This window comes from Mustela lutreola, chromosome 7 (genome assembly GCF_030435805.1).
Source record: "Mustela lutreola isolate mMusLut2 chromosome 7, mMusLut2.pri, whole genome shotgun sequence".
Classification (NCBI taxonomy): Eukaryota; Metazoa; Chordata; class Mammalia; order Carnivora; family Mustelidae; genus Mustela; species Mustela lutreola.
In genome coordinates this window covers 75,978,504-76,000,072 of record NC_081296.1, presented here as the reverse complement: position 1 = coordinate 76,000,072, position 21,569 = coordinate 75,978,504, and the positions used below count along the sequence as shown (strand labels likewise).

The following is a 21,569-nucleotide window of genomic DNA, read 5'->3' as shown; positions in this document are numbered from 1 at the left end:
TTTTTAAAAAAATTTTGTAAAAAGAGAGGGTACAGCTCCGTTAATCGTTTTTTTTCTTTTTTTAAAGATTTTATTTATTTATTTATTTGACAGAGACAGAGATAACAAGTAGGCAGAGAGGCAGGCACAGAGAGAGAGGGGGGAGCAGACTTCCTGCTGAGCAGAGAGCCCAAGGTGGGGCTTGATCACAGAACCCTGGGATCGTGACCTGAGCTGAAGGCAGAGGCTTTAACCCACTGAGCTACCCAGGCGCCCCTACAGCTCAGTTATCAATGAAAGAAATGTAAATTAAAGATAGAATTAAAAGCTTGCAAAGTTTGTGTGATTTATTTATTTACTTTTTAAAAACTTCATTTATTTGACAGAGAGAGACACGGGCAAGAGAGGGAACACAAGCAGGGGCCATGGGAGAGGGAGAAGCAGGCTTCCCGCCCAGCAGGGAGCCTGATGTAGGACTAGATCCCGGGACCCTGGGATCATGACCTGAATTGAAGGCAGACACTTAACGAATGAGCTACCCAGGTGTCCCAGTTTGTTTGTGAGATTTAAAATTTGTGTTTTTGCACAAATAAAACATAACCTAAATTATACATGTTATTAAAGGTGAGTATGACAATATGAAATGGTTTATCTTTTCTTTGCTCCATTTTGTGAACAGAACTTGTTTAGCTGAAAAACAATGTAATTTGAGCAGGAGGGTTCATAAAGTCCTATAAGTAACAAAAAAGGTGTTACATTATTTTAGAAGAAAAATAATAGTTTGCTTTAATTTTTTTCTCTTTAAAGAAACAAGGTCCAACTAATCCAATGCTATTTCATCTTGTTCGAGATGTCAAACAGGTAAGAGTTTCTTTTTATTTTTGAAAATGCTATTTTAAAAATTGGTTACATTTCATCTGTTTCTAAAACACATTTAAATATTGTACACCTTAAAAATAGCAATAAAATGACATTTTTAAAAAGATTTTATTCATTTATTTAACAGACAGAGATCACAAGCAGGCAGAGAGGCAGGCAGGGTTGGGGGTGGGGCAGGAAGCAGGCTCCCTGCTGAGCAGAGAGCTCAATGTTGGGCTCCATCCCAGGACCCTGGGATCATGACCTGACCCAAAGGCAGAGGCTTAACCCCCTGAGCTACCAGGTACCCCATAAAATGACATTTTTTAGAACAAGATAAAATAGGGGCTAAATCTGTGGTGACATGGAAGTAAAGAGCATAATATATCAGAAATCAAGTAAAAGAAAAGTTTATGAAATAAGACCAAGTTACCTGAGTTTCTGGTTTTCTGAGATTGAGTGTGATGAATTTCATGATGCTCATTGTCCATAAAGAAAGATCATTGATAGAATGTATCTTTCTTTGTGTTCCAAAGAAACTTGTTACCTTGACCTGTAAAGAATATTGAGTAAACACATTGAAGGAAACACTGGATAGTGATCTTCATGGTATATTTTGCCAGGGAAAATGCTGAAATGTTGAAATCATCCATGAATGCTCTCTTAATATCCATACTGACTGTGATTAAATAGACAACACTGTTATATGATCTAAAGCCATCCTGTGGTGACCAAATTTGTTATACTAATATCCCCCTTATCTTCTGTTGGGGTCCTTTGTGAATTCATAGTTTTAGACATTTACTTATTTTTTTTAAAGATTTTATTATTTATTTGACAGAGACAGAGATCACAAGTAGGCAGAGAGGCAGGCAGAGAAAGGAGGAAGCAGGCTCCCTGCTGAGCAGAGAGCCCGATGTGGGGCTTGATCCCAGGACCCTGAGATCATGACCTGAGCTGAAGGAAGAGGCTTTAACCCACTGAGCCACCCAAGCACCCCAGTTTTAGACATTTATTAAAAATGTTACAGTCATTTAAAATACTGGTATCTAATAGTTTTGCTTTCCTAAATGAAAAGATAATCATTTAATTAAAAGAAATATTTTTTAGTTTCTGAAATAAAATGTTTGTTTTCTAGAATTCTTCATTCATACTTCTACTTGCTGTTAAATGGAGTGTACTACTAAAAAACTGAAAAATTAAAATAGAAATATTATTTTCTGTTTTAATTTTTTGTTTTGTCATTTATTTAATACTAAACTAAGATCCCATGGGAAGAACCTAGACTTTATTATATTTAAAATATATTTTCTTTAATTCAGTTTTTTAATGTGTTATTAAAACATTTCATATACCATAAAATTGATCCATTTAAAGGGTTTAGTTCAGTGGCTTTTAGTATATTCACAGTTTTGCAACTATCACTACAATCTAATTTTAGAGTAACCCTGTACTCCCATTAGTAGTCACTCCCCATTCCTGCTTTCTTCTCTGCTTCCTGCCACTCTCCTGCCTTAGACAACTGTTAATCTACTTTTTATCTGTATGGATTTGCCTATTCTGGACATTTCACATTGAACTGTGGTTTTTTTGGTTGTTGTTAATTAAGGCTTTTTTCCCCCCCCGAAAGCTTGAGTGATGGGGAAACCTTCAGTCCAGGGTTTTCTAAAACACATTTGCATTATGCTTTACTTCATGAGGGTTAGCAGAAGGAACTATACTGTTTTTAATTCTAGAAACAAGTAAGAGATTTGTTATAGATTGACTATTTTTACATTGTTGGCTATACTAAAGTCAAGTTTTTTTATTTCTGAAAGTGAAAAATCCCAAAGTAAAGCAGTAATTGACTATTTTCTGATTCAAATTAATAAGGGAGTATTGTAAGTAGTATTTGTATAGTTTGAGAAATTGCTTATATTTTTTTTTAGGTAACTCATGTTATTTCCCTTAATTTAAGTATTTCCCATTTAAGTGGGGTCATATCATGGTATTTCTCAAATTTTTTTTTTAAAGATTTTTATTTGTTTATTTGACAGAGATAGAGACAGTGAGAGTGGGAACACAAGCAGGGGGAGTGTGGAAGGAGAAGCAGGTTTCCTGCTGAGCAGAGAGTCTGATGCGGGGCTCGATCCCTGGACCCTGAGATCATGACCTGAGCCAAAGGCAGACGCTTTGTGACTGAGCCACCAAGGCACCCCTTTGTCAAATTTTTTAAATTTATTTTTTAAAATTTTTTTGTCAAAAAAAATTTTTTTAAATTTTTTATTTTTTCTAAACATATATTTTTTATCCCCAGGGGTACAGGTCTGTGAATCGCCAGGTTTACACACTTCACAGCACTCACCAAAGCACATACCCTCCCCAATGTCCATAACCCCACCCCCCTTCTTCCAACCCCCTGCCCCCAGCAACCCTCAGTTTGTTTTGTGAGATGAAGAGTCCCTTATGGTTTGTCTCCCTCCCAATCCCATCTTGTTTCATTTATTCTTCTCATACCCACTTAAGCCCCCATGTTGCATCACCACTTCCTCATATCAGGGAGATCATATGATAGTTGTCTTTCTCTGCTTGGCTTATTTTGCTAAGCATGATACGCTCTAGTTCCATCCATGTTGTCGCAAATGGCAAGATTTCATTTCTTTTGATGGCTGCATAGTATTCCATTGTATATATATACCACATCTTCTTGATCCATTCATCTGTTGATGGACATCTAGGTTCTTTCCATAGTTTGGCTATTGTGGACATTGCTGCTATAAACATTCGGGTGCACGTGCCCCTTTGGATCACTACGTTTGTATCTTTAGGGTAAATACCCAGTAGTGCAATTGCTGGGTCATAGGGCAGCTATTTTCAACATTTTGAGGAACCTCCATGCTGTTTTCCAGAGTGGTTGCACCAGCTTGCATTCCCACCAACAGTGTAGGAGGGTTCCCCTTTCTCCGCATCCTCGCCAGCATCTGTCATTTCCTGACTTGTTGATTTTAGCCATTCTGACTGGTGTGAGGTGATATCTCATTGTGGTTTTGATTTGTCAAAAATTTTTTAAAGAAAACTAAAAACATACATGATAATCCTCATTCATAAAGCATATTTTGAGGTTGCTCAAAACAAAATAAAAAGAAAAATCTTAGGTGAAAAATGTATTTTAAATATTTATATGAGAGAGAAAGCATAAGCAGGGGTAGAAGAAAAGGAGAAGCAGAGCCCCCACTGAGCAGGGAGCTGGACACAGGACTTGATTCCAGGCTGATGGGATCATGACCTGAGCCACGCTAAACTGATTGAGCCACCCAGGCATCCGAAAATATTTTTTGTTTAATTTCAAATCAGAGATTTAAGGAATATAAGTATCTAGAAATTTAAAACTTCACAGATGAAACCAAATTATAAAAGGTATAAATATTTTTTAAAGTACTGCAGCACCTAGGGGCCCCTGGGTGGCTTAGTCAGTTAAGTATCCGTTTTGTAAAGATAGATTTTTCTTGATTTTGGCTCAGGTCATGAACTCAGGGTCATGAGATCCAGCCCTGCATCAGGCTCCACACTCAGCATGGAGTCTGCTTGAGATTCTCTTTCTCCCTCTCCCTCTGCCCGCTCTTGCACTGTATGCGCGTGCATACTTGAATGTGCTCTCTCAAATCTTAAAAAAAAATTTTTTTAAGTACTAATTTTATGAAGTTATAATTAGGGAAATGGAAAGAACGGTGATGGTAGGAGGGCAGAATTGGTTGATACATGTAAATTACCTAATGATTAAACCCTTTTAAGATTATTTAATGAGATTAACCAAATATTTGATTCTGAACAGGCACTCTTCCAAACTCACAAATGGCTCAAGTTCCAAAAAATTGTTGCCCTGGGAGAATGAATTCTTAGTCTACACAGTGTTATAAGTGGCGGTTTAAATCTTAGATGAGGCTATAGAAACTTGTGTACTGTATAATATAACCAATACAGTTTTGGCTAAAAAATACAAGTACTTTTGGGCCTGTCTAGAAACATAATTAACATTTATAGCATTGTTTTTGCAGGGAAATGTTATTTATGATAATGTGCCAGTGAAAATAGAGTACTTGGCTCTTGGAAGCTCTTTGCTTCTATGTGTGAAGTATTAGGACAGTGGAAAGATTGAATGATCTTACTGCTATAAGCCATACTTCTGTCCTGAGCATACCTTTGTGACTTTAAAACTGCAGAATCCCCTCTTTTTACAGAAGGAAATGAGAAACAAGTTACTTCCTTCTCCTGTAAAGGTAGCTGCTGGCAACCCCAGCTTCCTGTAACAAATATTTGGTATTTATTTTGGAGAGTAGGTGTATTTCTAGGCATGCTTGGAAATATTGAGAAATATCCTATTTAAAACTAATGTTTTGTTTCCAGGGGAATCTTCCTCCAGGATATAAGATCACCCTAATCGATATAGGACTTGTTATTGAATATCTTATGGGAGGAACCTATAGATGCACCTATACTCGGAAACGTTTTCGATTAATATATAATAGTCTTGGTGGAAATAATCGGGTATGTAGTATTTTGGGGGAAGTCTATATATGTACGTTGTATTGTATACTTTATAAGCTAAAAATTCTTAAAAACTCATATACTTTAAAAGTTTAAAATTACTGATATTCTTAGAATGGTGAAAGTAGCATCTTAAAATATGATATTTTCAACTGTAAAACTACATAGAAATATTTTTATTTGAATTGAAATCCAAATCATTTTTTTCCTCTGTGTGTATAAACACATTTGTACATATGTATGAATTCTTGAATTTTTATGACATCGGTATTTTTAAAGCTGTAAAAACTTAATAAACTTTCATTTTCAGAGGTCTGGCCGAAATACCTCCAGCAGCACTCCTCAGTTGCGTAAGAGTCATGAATCTTTTGGCAATAGGGCAGATAAAAAGGAAAAAATGAGACACAATCATTTCATTAAAACGGCACAGCCCTATCGACCAAAGGTATGTTCACATAAATTTTACCTTTTCTGGATTTTGTTCCTATCTAATTTACTAGTATTTATGAAACAGAAAACTACTTGTTTTAGCAAGAATGAACTTTTGTTTCTGGATACATCTTTGATTATTCAGTTTGCCATATACAGAAAGATATTTATTATGAGTTAACAATTCTATCAGGTTTTTTTATATTTAGCTATAATAAAAATTTGTAAATGTTTTGATAAATGCTTAAGTGCCTCCTTTTATTCCACTTTAACTTGATTAACAACATGTAAGGTAAGTGTTTCAGGCATACTGTTCTTCCATTAAAATTATGTTTTATCAGATACTAGTTGAAATATTTAGGCCCTTTAATTTTGGAGAACTTTATTATAGTGTTTTTGGTTTTTTTTTTTTTTTTTTTTTAGAAATCCCATTTCTATAAAACATGAGCTGTAATAAAGTATATAAAATTTATGCCATTTTGATTTGTGCAGTTATATGAAGTTGAAGAAAATGTAAAAGGAGACTTTATAAAAATTCTCACATTAATGTCATATGGCCTTATTATAATGAATCTTAAACATTTATTTTTCCTTGAAGATTGATACAGCTGTTGAAGAAGGAAAGAAGAAAAGAGCCAAAGATGAAATTGTAGATATTGATGATCCAGAAACCAAGCGCTTTCCTTATCCACTTAATGAACTGTTAATTTGGGCTTGCCTTATGAAGAGACAGGTCATGGCCCGGTTTTTATGGCAGCATGGTGAAGAATCAATGGCTAAAGCCTTAGTAGCCTGTAAGATCTATCGTTCAATGGCCTATGAAGCAAAACAGAGTGACCTTGTAGATGATACTTCAGAGGAATTGAAACAGTATTCTAGGTAAGTTATATTTTATCATTTCAAACATTTAAGAAATACAAGATCATGTTTAAATGGAGGTTATAGTGTCATGCAATAAATGGATATATATGGGTATAATTTTCTTGGCACAATTAAAATGTATTAGGTAATATTTTTATTTTTCTTATTGAAAATAGAGCAAGCGAGGAGAGGGAGAGGAAGATAGAGAATCTTAAGCAGGCTTCTCACTGGGGCGTGGACTAGGGCGAGTCTTGGGCTTGATCTTCCAACCCTGACATCATGACCTAAGCCAAAATTGGGAGTTGGAAGCTTAAATGACTGAGCCACCCAGGCACCCCAAAATTTATTAGGTAATTCTTAAAATTCAGAAGGAAACTTTCCTGTTTATGCATGTAAATAGAAGTTATTGTTTACAACTCAAGAGTTAAATATTTTGGCAAGAAAGAAGAAATGCCAGAAGTCAGTTTTAATAATTGCACAAACTAGCAATTAATTAGATTAAAAGTTCTATTTGAAGTGGTAAAGAAAAGAAGAAAGTAAGGTTTTTGAGCTGTGTTCTAAGGAAATGAATTGAATTCAACCAGAAGGTCATTTCAGAAGGTGGATGTACATCTATGGAAGAGTAAAACAGTTCACAGATGTTTACACTTAGGGTAATAAGGAATATTAAGCTGGAAAGATGGTTTGTAGGAAACTTAATGATAGAAAATAGGACTTTTACCTCTCCCAAAATGGGCTGTCTTTGGAAGAGAGTTAGTGTTATTACTGAAAATAACTCAAGCAGGGAGGGGTGCCTGGGTGGCTCAGTTAAGCATCTGCCTTCAGCTCAGGTCATGATTCTGGAATCAAGCCCCACATTGATTGGGCTACCTGTTCACTGGAGAACCTGCTTCTCCCTCTCCCCCTACTGCTCCCCCTATTTTTATACTCTTTCTCTGTGTCTCTCTCTTTCTCCGTGTCAGATATATAAATAAATAAAACCAACTCAAGCAGGGATCATATGATCACTTAACTTTGGGGATCTAAGATTCAGATATTTTTTATGATTAGGTTAGTATCTATTCACATTTTTCTTTCTACTGGGCACCAAACCTCTTTTATTTATTTTTAAAAAGATTTTATTTATTTATTTATTTGAGAAAGAGACAGAGATGGCAACAGAGTTAGTGAGAGAGAACTCCTCACAAGTGGAAAGGAGAGGGAGAAGCAGGATCCCTGATGACACAGGGCTCCATCCCAGGACCCTGGGATCGTGACCGGAGCCTGAGGCAGATACCTAACCAGCTGAGCCACCTGGACACCCCTATGTTTGAAATACTATATAAATAAGAGTTTTTGTAGAGAGCAGCTTAACGTTACCAGTTTGGGTTTCCTGTGAGACTGGAGTTTTTATTTCCAAGACCAATGGAAAATTCTCTGTAGTTACCTTTTCAGACTTGTTCTTAATGTGACATATTTTAATATTTTGTGACATTTGCCTAGTAACAGATATCTGGAAACAGAGCCATTATGATTCTAATGCCTTATAATTCCCTGAGTGTATGTTAAAATATTAAATGTAAATGTTATTATATTAAATATAAACATTAAATATAAAATGTTATGAAATTTTATAAAAATAGTGTCTAGAACTGCAGTTTGGTAATACGAATGTTTTGGCTTTTATCTTTTGATAGTGATTTTGGTCAACTAGCAGTTGAATTACTAGAACAATCCTTCAGACAAGATGAAACCATGGCAATGAAATTGCTCACTTATGAACTGAAAAACTGGAGTAATTCCACCTGCCTCAAGTTAGCAGTGTCTTCAAGACTTAGACCTTTTGTAGCTCACACCTGTACACAGATGTTGTTATCTGATATGTGGATGGGAAGGCTGAATATGAGGAAAAATTCCTGGTACAAGGTATAACTTAGAAACAATTATACAAAGTATGTGATTAGATAAAAAGAGGAATTAGCCTAGATATATAGTGAAATACCTTGATTTATGAGGGTGGTAGGGGTGGCAGTGTTGGCATTTTATCTCTGGTGGCATGAAGTAGCCTCTTTTTTCCTCCTGTTCTTCACTCTGAATCCTTTTCAGGTATGATTATTGCCCCTCTCTGAGCCAGAAGCATGAGGGCAACAAAGGAAGTATTGGTATTTACAGCCCTGAGCAGCCATGAAAAAAAGTTGCTTCTTTATGAAAAGATGATTTCCAGATTCTAAAATTGAGCTCCTGTTTGCTAACTTAATAATTTGTTACTTTTTTCTTAAATAATTTATGTGAAGTATATTGGATATGTGTAGTTTTGATGGTTAAGAATTTGGGTAAAATGTTGGCTGGTACTTTTGGTTTCATCATAGTGAGAGATACTACTTTAAACTTTCCTTTTCATTATCTTATATCTTAAATAAGGTACAGAGAATGTAGAACGCAGAAATCAGGCAAGTGGTTTAACCATTGTAAGTAGATAACAAATACTGATCATCTAATAAAAATAATGGTGAATGATTAACCAGTAGAAACCCTCATACTCAATTACAATTGCTTTATGCTGTAGGATTATGCAGGTAATAACATAAAATTTTACGAATAAACCTCTTTGTTTATAGAGGCACAAGCTGAGTAAACATGTGATGACTTGAAACAGTTGCAAAGAGATTAAGGATAAAATTATGTACATATTAACTTCATAAGGCTTAAATTTTCTTTAAATAAAAATGTATTTTCTGAACAAACAAATAATTATTAGATCTTTTCTATATCCTCCCATCATAGTGCTCAAATGTTGTGTTGCTCCTTAAATCAATTCAACCTGGGCCTCTTTAAATATTATACTCAAATATAAAAATGAAGTTCTTGGTTTTTTATATACTAACGGGCAGATTGGCTAACAATCAAAATATTTAATACCTTTTTATTCTTGAAGATAATTAATTTTAAAATGTAAACTTACATGTTTCTAAAATTTTTAGGTCATACTAAGCATTTTAGTTCCACCTGCCATATTAATGCTGGAATATAAAACAAAGGCTGAGATGTCTCATATTCCGCAATCTCAAGATGCCCATCAAATGACAATGGAAGATAGCGAAAACAACTTTCAAAACATAGCAGAAGAGATTCCCATGGTAAGGAGGAAGAATATTTTTAAGTAAATATAACTTTTGTGAATAAATATATGATAAGTATTATTTTTATTTTAGGAGGTGTTTAAAGAAGTAAGAATATTGGACAGTAATGAAGGAAAGAATGAAATGGAAATACAAATAAAATCAAAAAAGCTTCCCATTACAAGAAAGTTCTATGCCTTTTATCATGCACCAATTGTAAAATTCTGGTTTAATACGGTATGTTATATGTTTTTTAAGTTGTGTGAGCATAATGTTTTTAAAGGATAAGCATTAAAGTATCTTGTTCTAAAGTTGATATTTATCTTGATATAACTTAGATCATTGACAAGCCATTTTCCACTTAAAAGAGCATAACTTAGTTTTATTCCAGTTGTCATCATATATAATGATAAATGCTAACAAATCTTAATTCTTTTTTTTTTTTTTTTTTTTTTTTTTTTTTAAAGATTTTTTTTTTATTTATTTATTTGACAGAGAGAAATTACAAGTAGGCAGAGAGGCAGGCAGAGAGAGAGGAAGGGAAGCAGGCTCCCTGCTGAGCAGAGAGCCCGATGCGGGGCTCGATCCCAGGACCCCGAGATCATGACCTGAGCCGAAGGCAGAGGCTTTAACCCACTGAGCCACCCAGGCACCCCACAAATCTTAATTCTGATTGGAACTAGAAATTGACTAAACAGAATTGTGATAACCGTTTATCACCTGCCTTTGTAAGCAGGTGTCAAATACAAATCAGATCTATCAAATTGACCAATAACATTGGTGAGGATTAACCAGAGGAGACATTGATATATCTTTGTGCTTTAGGATTTTGCAGAGAATGTGTAAAATTTTTGAAATGAACTTTTTGCAGTGTTAATTTGAAGGTAAAAAGTAATCTGGATCATTCATGAAGTTTGTTTATCAGTAGCATAATAGCTTATTTCTTTAATCATACTATGGTACAGGGGCGCCTGGGTGGCTCAGTGGGTTAAGCCGCTGCCTTCGGCTCAGGTCATGATCTCGGGGTCCTGGGATCGAGTCCCGCATCGGGCGCTCTGCTCAGCGGGGAGCCTGCTTCCCTCTCTCTCTCTCTGCCTGCCTCTCTGACTACTTGTGATTTCTCTCTGTCAAATAAATAAATAAATAATCTTTTTTTTAAAAAAATCATATTATGGTACATATTTTATCTGACCCTTAATTGGCTTTTCTTTTGTGGAAGAACGGTATTCTCCTAGATCTAAGAGTACATAGTCCATGGGGGATGGACTAATATCAGGAAACACATGAGATTAGCCCCAGCTTTTAACCATGGGTTGAATGAGTTTTTATTCCCCTTTCCAGAAAAAATCTCAAGTTGTGTATTTTCTTAGTGTTTTGTTGTTTTTAATTTTCATCATGTTTGCATTCATGTGAATGACTGTTTAAAAATGGACCTGGGGCATCTGGGTGGCTCAGTTGGTTAAGTGTCTGCCTTCGGCTCAGATCATGATCTCGGGGTCCTGGGATCGAGTCCCATGTCAGGCTCCCTGCTCAGTGGGGAGTCTGCTTCTCTCTTTCCCTCTGCCTCTCCCCTGGCTTGTATGCACACGCTCTCTTTCTCTCGCTCACACTCTCTCAAATAAATAAATAAAAATTTAAAAAAAGAACAACCCTGTTGGCCAAATAGAAATTTCTTTTTTCTTTTTTTATTTATTAGAGTTTCCTGCCCTGCCTTACGATAGCTTAAATAATGAATGTGATTGTTTTAATGCTGGTAGAGGCAAGGAGACTGATGAGAGGATTCTTAGATACAATTGTCCAAGGGTAGACAAATCTGGGTTTTCCTCTGAAATGAAATAACTCTTCAGATGTTATTATACATAGAACTTACATAGTATAATCTTTTTTGTTGGGAGTATCAAAGGTGGTATGTTCCTGTACCTAGGGAAAATGCTTTCCATATCTGTTCTTATTTCTTGGGATTCAACCTCATTGACTAGGATTTAGGAGAATGTGTGCTTTCTTCAGCAGCACATAGAAGGAAAATACCAGTTGTCTTTCCTGGGAATAGTATTTGATTGGAGGAAGGAGGAAGCAGGTAGTATGTGTTTCTTGATGATGATGGTGATGAAGTTCTTTAGTATACTTAATATGATACTTTAGGTGTAGTATAAATTAAATGGAATTACATGAACTATGCTGAGAACATAAATATTTTATTATAAAATTCTTCTTATAGGAAATACTAAAAAATCATTGAAGTTCTAGAACACCATAGTGTTCTGCTCCAGGAACCATTTATTTATTTGTTTGTTTTTTTAAAAGATTTTTTTTTATTTATCTATTTGACAGAGATCACAAGTAGGTAGAGAGGCAGGCAGAGAGGGAAGGGGGAAGCAGGCTCCCTGCTGAGCAGAGAGCCCAATGCGGGGATCTATCCCAGAACCCTGAGATCATGACCTGAGCCGAAGGCAGAGGCTTTAACCCACTGAGTCACCCAGGCGCCCCACCATTTACGTTTTGATTGATAAATGCAGTGTCTGCACTGAAGTTACTTGTAAAACTTTTTTTTAAGACTTTATTTATTTTAGAGAGAGAGTACACATGAGCAGGGGGAGGGATAGAGGGAGAGTGAAGACTCCACGGCAAGCATGAAGTTCTCACAACCCTGAGATCATGACCTGAGCCAGAACCAAGAACCAAGAACCAGATGCCTAAACTGACTGAGCCACCCAGGCGCTCCTAAAACTGATTTAATGAATTAAGCTTGGAGATAGTTCACAGGGGTTTATTTAGTCTCTCTTTTGTGTGTTGGATTGAAAATTTTGATAGTAAAAAATTTTTATTGTGTAATTAATATTCATATTTTGTGTTTTTCTAGTTGGCATACTTAGGATTTCTGATGCTTTATACATTTGTAGTTCTTGTACAAATGGAACGATTACCTTCAGTTCAAGAATGGATTGTTATTGCTTATATTTTTACCTATGCTATTGAGAAAGTCCGTGAGGTATGTCTGTAGTTTTTGTACCGGTTACTTACTGTGTATAGGGAGGGGGTTTGGTTTTTGACATGTATGTGGGTATGTGTATATATTATTCATAATTAGTAGTTGATAGCATAGAAGTGTATAACATGTTTATTTTTGATATTCTAAAAATTACAACATAAGAATAGAGACTAGTAAGTTAACTTCGTCAGTTACAAAGTTGATGATTTGTCTCAGAAACATAGCCTAGATCTGTTTTATGTTTTGTTTCCTCAACATTTATATTAATGCTCTTTGTCACTCTTCAGAAAGTTTTAATTACACATATAGCCAATCAGGTAGGTAAATTACAAATTGGTTTTTACTTTGCTGTTATATTGAATATCCCACTGAAGTGTGCTGTATTGCCTGTTGAATCGTCATTTAGATTTAGATACCTGTGTCTAATACAGTTTTCAGTTTAAATTTTCTAACATCTTGATTTTGAAAAATTCTTTTTTCCTTAAATGTTTATACTTTTTATTCAAGCAATTAACTGCATAATTACAGTTTTATAACACACTGACTTAAATACTTTTGAATTATTTCATGTCTTTGCTGTAGATTTAGAGAATACATTATGCTGTAAAAACAAGTGAAATCCTTGTACTTCCTTCCACTAGGGTGTCATAGGAATTTGTTTTCTTAAATAGTTTATTGTGCATTTTTAATTCCTTTGAGTGCCATGGTTTATATGTTTATGAAATCTGTTGTTTTACCAACCTGTTTAAAACATTAAATTGTTTAATGATTTAAAAAAGTTTCAAATAATTTTTTAAATGCATATTCAGAAAAGAGTTATACAAGGACTCATTGGATTATAACAACTGGTTGCCTTTAGTGTGAAGGGAAGTTAATTGGCTAAAGGAAGAAGAATGGAAGGGAGACTTTTCAGCACTTATTTTTATATACATTATGATTTTGAATCTATAAATATATTACCATTCCCCACAAAGAAGAAATTTAAAAATTTTTTAAAGATTTATTTATTTGAGAGAGAGCAAGCGTGATTTGGAAGAGGAGCAGAGGGAGAGAAACTCAAACAGACTATCTGCAGAGTGTGGAGACCAGCAAGGGGCTTGATCTGATGACCTTGAGATCATGACCTGAGCCAAAATCAAGATTTGGTCGCTCAACTGACTGAGCCACCCAAGCAATGCAAATTTTTAATTTTTATATTCAAGAGAAGAGATATACTTAAACCATCGAGTTGTTTGCTTTCTGTAAATAAGACACCTTTGGAAGATCCTGTCAGGATATCCTGTTGTTTCAATGAAAAATAAAACAACTTTCAGAAGTATTTCACTTTCTAGAGAGCTCTGTTCTAATTTAAGATTTTCAGCGTCTTAGTAGAATGACCTTGGTTGAATAGGTCATTTATTTGTAGGTATACACACACACACACACACACATGGAATGAGGATATAGAAGTATCTGTCTCTGGGACGCCTGGGTGGCTCAGTTGGTTAAGCAGCTGCCTTCGGCTCAGGTCATGATCCCAGCGTCCTGGGATCGAGTCCCACATCGGGCTCCTTGCTCCGCGGGGAGCCTGCTTCTCCCTCTGACTCTGCCTTCCACTGTGTCTGCCTGTGCTCGCTCTCGCTTGCTCTCTCTCTCTCTCTGACAAATAAATAAATCTTAAAAAAAAAAAAAAAAAAAAGAAGTATCTGTCTCTGATATCTTACTGAATTGTTTTAGTGATCAAATACATTATCAGATCCCAAGATAAACATACTTTGACAAATACTATATAATTGAATTTTTATGTGAGATTTAAGAAACAAAAGCAGAAACAGACCTATAAATACAGAGAACAAAATGATCGTGCGGAAGGAGGAGAGGGGAGATGGATACAGTGGGTAAAGGGGAGTGGGTAGCACAGGTGTTTAGTTACGGAATGAATAAGTTCCAGGGATGAAAGATACAGCACAAGGAATATATAGGCAGTGGTATTGTAGTAGCATTGTACTTGTGAGCAGAGCATAATATATAGAATTGTTGAATTACTGTGTTGTATACCTGCAACTAATGTTTCACAGCTAACGTGTGATAATTTCAGTTCAAATAAATACTTTTGAGGGGTGCCTGAGTGGCTTATTTGGTCAAAGTGTCTGCCTTTGGCTCAGGTCATCTGGGATGGAGCCCTGAGTTGGGCAACCTGCTTGGCAGGCCGTCTGCTTCTCCCTTCTCCACTCCGGCCATGCTGACTCTCTTTCTCTCAAATAAAATCTTAAATACAAAAATACTTTGAAATACTAAAAGATACATAAAATCCTATTGTGATATTATAATTGAATGCTGATACATATTTTAATAGGAAGAAATTGATTTCGTAAACAATTCAGTTTAATTTCTTTTTTTTTTTTAAACCTGTAGATCTTTATGTCTGAAGCTGGAAAAATAAGCCAGAAGATTAAAGTGTGGTTTAGTGATTACTTCAATATCAGTGATACAATTGCCATAATTTCTTTCTTCATTGGATTTGGACTAAGATTTGGAGCAAAATGGAACTTTGAGAATGCATATGATAATCATGTTTTTGTTGCTGGAAGATTAATTTACTGTCTTAACATAATATTTTGGTATGTGCGTTTGCTAGATTTTCTAGCTGTAAATCAACAGGCAGGACCTTATGTAATGATGATTGGAAAAATGGTAAGTTGAGAGGCATCTGATAATACTCATGGGTTTATTGATATGTTTTCTTGAAATCCTAAAAAACCTGTCCTTAATATAGTTTTATTTGAACTAGGGTATGTTATTTCATGTTTATTTGCCTCATACTTCAAATTGGACAATCCTCAAGATACTGATTTTTGAAGAAAATATGTGATGGGATAAGATTAAGAAAGCCATATTTTATTCATTCTATCTTAAAATGTCTTAATTTCTAAATGCTACTTTCTAGGGCTATTTGAGATCAGAATGAAAAAATACAAATTTGTTAGCTACCATTTGTGAAGTTATTTTCATCTTTACTAGCGCTACCCTAGTCATCAGGCACCTGCAGCACTCTAGTAAAATCTGTTCACTCACAACCACTGAGGCCTATCTTCAGTCTACATTATAGCTAGAGTAATTTCAAAATGCATATCTGACTATGTTACTTCCCTTCTTAAAAAAATCTTACACTTTCACATTACCCCTAGAGATCAGTATACTTAATGAAATCCATGAGTTCAGCCCAGTGTGACTGTTGCTTTTATTTATTTTTCCAATAGGAACATCTTTGCTTTCTTTTAAAGTGTCATCTCTTACCATTTTTGACCTCTGATCTATGCTATAGTCACACAGGCCTTTCTATGTTTTCTTTAACATATCCCCTACCAAGGTACCATAAACTCAACGTTCTTCTTTCTGCCAGGAATAACTACCCTCATTTACACTCAGATCATTAGCGCTTTCAGTTATATACAGATCACATTTTCAACATAATTTTTGTTTTGGGGAGAGCTTTTTTGGTCCTTTCCCACTAGATCAAGTTTGTTTGCTTTGAAGTTTATGGGACCTATGTTCCTCCTCTACAGAATATTTATCTCTCTGTTTAACCATATTTTAAACTATTTTTTACTAGATTATTTATGTACTTCTCTATACTATAAACTCCTTGGAGTAGGAACCTTGTCTGGAAAAAAAGACATAAAAATGGTGAACATTCATTGTGTTTTAATAGGTTGATTTCTCTTAATTTTACATGTTTAGCAGCAGATTATAAATTTTAAAGTCTAGGGCGCCTGGGTGGCTCAGTGGGTTAAGCCGCTGCCTTCAGCTCAGGTCATGATCTCAGGGTCCTGGGATCGAGTCCCACATCGGGCTCTCTGCTCGGCAGGGAGCCTGCTTCCCTCTCTCTCTCTCTGCCTGCCTCTCCGTCAACTTGTTATTTCTCTCTGTCAAATAAATAAATAAAATCTTTAAAAATAAATAAATAAATAAATTTTAAAGTCTATAATCTTCCACTAAGTAGTTTTTAATGTTTATTTTATTCTCACTCCTGTGCAAGATAGTATAATAAGTAATAGGATAGTGCCTCTGAATTTTGCGAAATTACGTTTCTCCGTTTTGATTTTACCAGTCCTGTAGTTATTTTAAAATATTGGATAATCTAGTTTGGAGCTTGTCCTACATAAGTATTTTTAGGATATTTTATATGGTATTAGTAAACTGTCCATTTGGTTTATTGATGAAATTAGTGAGTAGGGGACATAGGGATTCATGGAAGAAGATAAATCTGGATGCTTTTATTAAAGTAGCGGGATATTATCTGTTCTTTGAAAGCTTAAGTTAGGAACTTAAGAAAAGAAAGCTTAAGATAAGAAAGCTTAAGATAGGAACCTGACTGGAACTTATTTTAGTTGAAGTTGATGGTTAGCTGTCAAATTGGATAAAAGGGCCTAGCCTGGATAACATAAAATATTGAAAACTGGGACCTTAAGAAAGGAAAATATAGGGGAAACCACTGAAGAGTTTCCCCTCCACTAAATTTGATTTTTCTTTTCCGTAGGAGAAGTGAGTTGACATTTTTTTATCTTCCCTTACTATTTCAGATAGTCTTTTCAGTGCATGGATGCTGAAAGCAGCTAGTCAGATTATTTGTTAGATGATGATTTTTAGTCCTTGGGGAGAGACTGAAAAAATCTCTCAAGTGTTTCTTTTGCTGGGCTCAGGTTCCCCACGCTAATCTCGTTTCATTATTATGTATTTGCAAGATAATGCTAGCTAAACAATGCTACCAGTGGTTTATGTTTTTAGGTTTCTCTTTTCTCCTATCTTCACTGATTCAAACTATTTTTTTTTTTTTAAAGATTTATTTATTTGACAGAGAGAGAGATCACAGTAGACAGAGAGGCAGACAGAGAGAGAGAGAAGGAAGCAGGCTCCCCGCCAAGCAGAGAGCCCGATGTGGGACTCGATCCCAGGACCCTGAGATCATGACCTGAGCCGAAGGCAGCGGCTTAACCCACTGAGCCACCCAGGCGCCCCCAAACTATTTTTTAAAGTTACAGCCAGAACATCTTTTCCTGATATAATATGTCCAATGTCTTGCTTTTTTACTGGCAGGATTTTTTTTTTTTTTAATGTAAATATCAGGTTTAATGTGTAATTTCCTTTTTTTTTTTTTTTAAAGATTTTATTTATTTATTTGACAGAGAGAAATCACAAGTAGACGGAGAGGCAGGCAGAGAGAGAGAGAGGGGGAAGCAGGCTCCCTGCTGAGCAGAGAGCCCGATGCAGGACTCGATCCCAGGACCCTGAGATCATGACCCGAGCGGAAGGCAGCGGCCCAATCCACTGAGCCACCCAGGCCCCCCCCCCTTTTTTTTTTAAGATTTTATTTATTTGACAGATCACAAGGAGGCAGAGAGGCAGGCAGAGAGAGAGGAGGAAGCAGGCTCCCTGCTGAGCAGAGAGCCTGATGCACCTGGGATCATAACCTGAGCCAAAGGCAGAGGCTTTAACCCACTGAACCACCCAGGTGCCCCTAATGTGTAATTTCTTACGCATTGAACTGAAAAATCTAAAGTGTGTTGTCCCTACTTATTCCATAAATTGCTTTCAGTTTCCAGTGGTCAAAAAGGCCAACACTCTTATACTATTGTTAGTTTCAGTTTTATTTGTCAGAGAGGGAGAGAGTGCACAAGCAGCGGAGTGGCAGGCAGAGGGAGAAGCAGACTCCCCACTTAGCAAGGAGCATGATGTGGGACTTGATCCCATGATTCTGGGATCATGACCAGGTCAAGGGCAGACGCTCAACAGACTGAGCCATCCAGGCTTCCCTATACTGTTGTTTTTGTAAAAGTAACTTTTCCTTCCTTATTCTAAATTTATTCATTGTAGAAAATTTTAGTAAATACAAACTACTGTCCAGAGGCATCCATTGTTAACAGTGTGGCATATACTTTTTCCATCCTTCAAGACATACGGGAATACATGTTTGTATGTTAAACTCCACAGAAATAAATGTATATAATAGCTTTATCAAAGTAGGCTCGTTGTATGTGCTGTTTCTCAATTTTTTTTTTTTAAGATCTGCTCCCTTTTAATATAAAAGTCAATTCCTAGAGTTTCTGAAACCCTTTTCCTTAATTGTAGAAAATCTGTCTTCTAATTTAAATTTTCCTTCTGAATAATCCCACTAGCTCAAAGGATTATTACCATTATCAAAATAGGATTTTTTAAAAGTTTTCTAAATATAAAGTTTAATTATTTGCTTTTTGGGGCTACACATTTCCCTTCCAGTAGAATATATCCTCTGTTTCCCCGATCGAGAATTACTGGTTTACTATTTGTTATTGCAGAGAAGTACTCATTATTTATCCATTTTATATTCTTTCATAAAGTTGTGGTGTTTGCAGGAAAAGTTAGGGGATTTAGGCTTGTGGAAAAAAATTAGTTTTAGCAGGGCACCTGGATGGCTCAGTGGGTTAAGCCTCTGCCTTCAGTTCAGGTCATGTCTCAGGGTCCTAGGATCTCTCTGCTCAGCAGGGAGCCTGCTTCCCCCGCTTTCTCTGCCTGTCTCTCTGCCTACTTGTAATCTCTCTCTGTCAAATAAATGAATAAAATTTTTTAAAGAAAAACTAGTTTTAGCATGGAAAAAGGTGCTCCCAATTTTCATTGACTACCAAATTATTTAGTGATTTAGTGGCATCAAGTTAATGTAATGGTAGTGTACAGTAAATTAGAGGTATAGGAAATACAAAAGTGAACAACCATAATAATAAAAGATGGAAATTAGGAAAGTAGGGAGAAGCCAGGAGAAGGAAATAGGAACTATCTGGATTTTCATCTGAATCTTGTCTCTCTCATGCTTCCAGCACTCCTGCCAGTTTTCCCATCTCTAAGTTATGAGGAGTTCAAATATATATTTCATTTTCTTCTTTATCTATGTTCTTTAGAACTATTCTCCACCAGGATTATTTGTCTTTCCCCTCTTCAGCCAGTCATTTATCACATCATTTTCTATTTCTCCTAGTGCCATTTTCCTTTTCTACCCCCTTTAGAACTTTGAAAATGGTTAATATTCTAATTACCCGTTTAACTAGGTGCTGCAGAGTATAAGAAATTCTTCATTAAAGTATGCCTTTAAATAATAAAGGAGATGAATTTTATAATAGTAGGTTCCTATATTAATTTAACCTTGTTTCTTTTGTCATTATATATCTGTTATATGCTATGCACTATACTAAGCTGAAACTACAAAGATGAATAAAACATGGTGCAGAGCCTCGTAGAACTCACAGTTTAGTACATAAGACAAGCATGTGAACCGATAGATAGCTACAGAAAGATAAACTTGTGTGAAGACTGATGAGATAGTACTGATGAGATAGTACCTATTTCTGTCATGAAGGCTTTCACAAAGAATATGGTATTTGAAAGTTTGGCAAATAGGAACTTTTCCTGAGCAGGGAATTTCTAATCAGAGAAAAAGCTTTGAAAAGTTTAAAGATACAAAAGATAAAAATAGAAGAAATATTCCTTTATTAATATCATTAATAAAGATCACACTTAGGAAAACTGCAGGGTAAATACTAACCTTTTGCCACTTACTCCATGTCTCTGTATATTCAAGCTACAAATCTTCATTTTATATATGTGAAAATGGGTTATTTAAATATTTTTAATTAATTAAATTAAGATCAGGTCTAAGGAAGGTTTTCAAATAGGCTTTATGTGAAAGGTGTGAAATCCAGAAAGCTCTGTGAATCATTAGTCATAGACTTTGAATAATTTTAGGATACCTCAGTACAGATTTGAATATGGTTTTGAATTTTCGACTTGGCCTTTTTGTTTAATTACAGATAAATATTTGGAATCCATAGTATTCCAGATGTCATGAATAATGTTTTGATGATTTGCCTTTTAAAATATTTTATCCCAGGATATTGTTGAAATCTTGTTATGACAGCATACATTCTCTTAGTATGTATGTTAAACCCCCAAAGAAGGCATTATTTGACTATTTTACAAATAAGAAAACTGAATCTTCGATTTCAAGTCTCAAGAGACTCAACTCTAAAAAGGAAATTAATAGGCAGATTTGTAAGAATTTTTAAGATGAAGAATCAAGTCTAAATAATTACATATAAATATTTTGTAATTTTAAAAATTAAAAAAAAAAAAGCAAAACTATGGTCTTTACCTTTCACATTCCTGCCTTCCATTTCTACTCACTGTATATTTGTTTGAAAATTTTATGTAAATGTCATAATAATTTTTTAGGTTATTTTATTGCAATTATTGTTATTTTAGGTTTATTGTAGTCATTGGTAAAGAACAGATTTATTGTAAATGTAGTCTACCTTGATCTGTGTGGATTTTCCCCTTGTAGATTACTTGTGGATAAATACTACATCGTTGGAATGAGGCAACATTGACTTTTTTAGATATAAATGTTGAGCGCTTGTACCCCTAATTAAGTGGATAGAAATTGAAGTTCTGTTATGGAATTTCAATTCACTCTTAGGTTTTTTGAGTAATGATTTCGAAGTTCACATTGTGACTTAATAAAAATTATTTTTCATTGATTTATTAGGTGATAGTCCAATTAGGCTTTTTTTCACCTTTGTTTAAATTAAAGAATTGCACACTACCTGATTTATAAAAGGACTTTTTAGCAAGTTAATTGGTGTCACTTATCTTTTTCAAGACCCATGCTGATAATTCCAGTTTATTATTTTATTTAGTTCCTGGAGGTTTTCACAGCCCAGGATAATGGATCATGGTATAGGGTTCAAGATGAGTGAGAAGAGTGTCTTTCTGTGTATGAAGTAGGCAAAGGACAGTTATCAAAGGGAGGTAGAAAAGTGAGTCTG

At 35.2% G+C, this 21,569-nt stretch overlaps 1 protein-coding gene across 4 annotated transcripts in view; it reads left to right on the top strand.

Annotated features, from left to right (window-relative positions):
• Positions 1 to 21,569, top strand: part of TRPM7 (transient receptor potential cation channel subfamily M member 7) — a 113,023-nt gene that overhangs the window by 52,300 nt on the left and 39,154 nt on the right. For all 4 annotated transcript variants that reach the window (XR_009355572.1, XM_059181532.1, XM_059181533.1 and 1 more), the window contains exons 13-21: positions 787 to 840; positions 5,221 to 5,361; positions 5,672 to 5,806; positions 6,389 to 6,669; positions 8,328 to 8,556; positions 9,612 to 9,767; positions 9,843 to 9,986; positions 12,610 to 12,738; positions 15,133 to 15,411. Coding sequence is in view for 3 of the 4 variants with exons in the window: in XM_059181532.1 (XP_059037515.1) it covers positions 787 to 840; positions 5,221 to 5,361; positions 5,672 to 5,806; positions 6,389 to 6,669; positions 8,328 to 8,556; positions 9,612 to 9,767; positions 9,843 to 9,986; positions 12,610 to 12,738; positions 15,133 to 15,411 (1,548 nt within the window). In the remaining variant the exon portion in view is untranslated. The remainder of the gene's footprint in view (positions 1 to 786; positions 841 to 5,220; positions 5,362 to 5,671; positions 5,807 to 6,388; positions 6,670 to 8,327; positions 8,557 to 9,611; positions 9,768 to 9,842; positions 9,987 to 12,609; positions 12,739 to 15,132; positions 15,412 to 21,569) is intronic.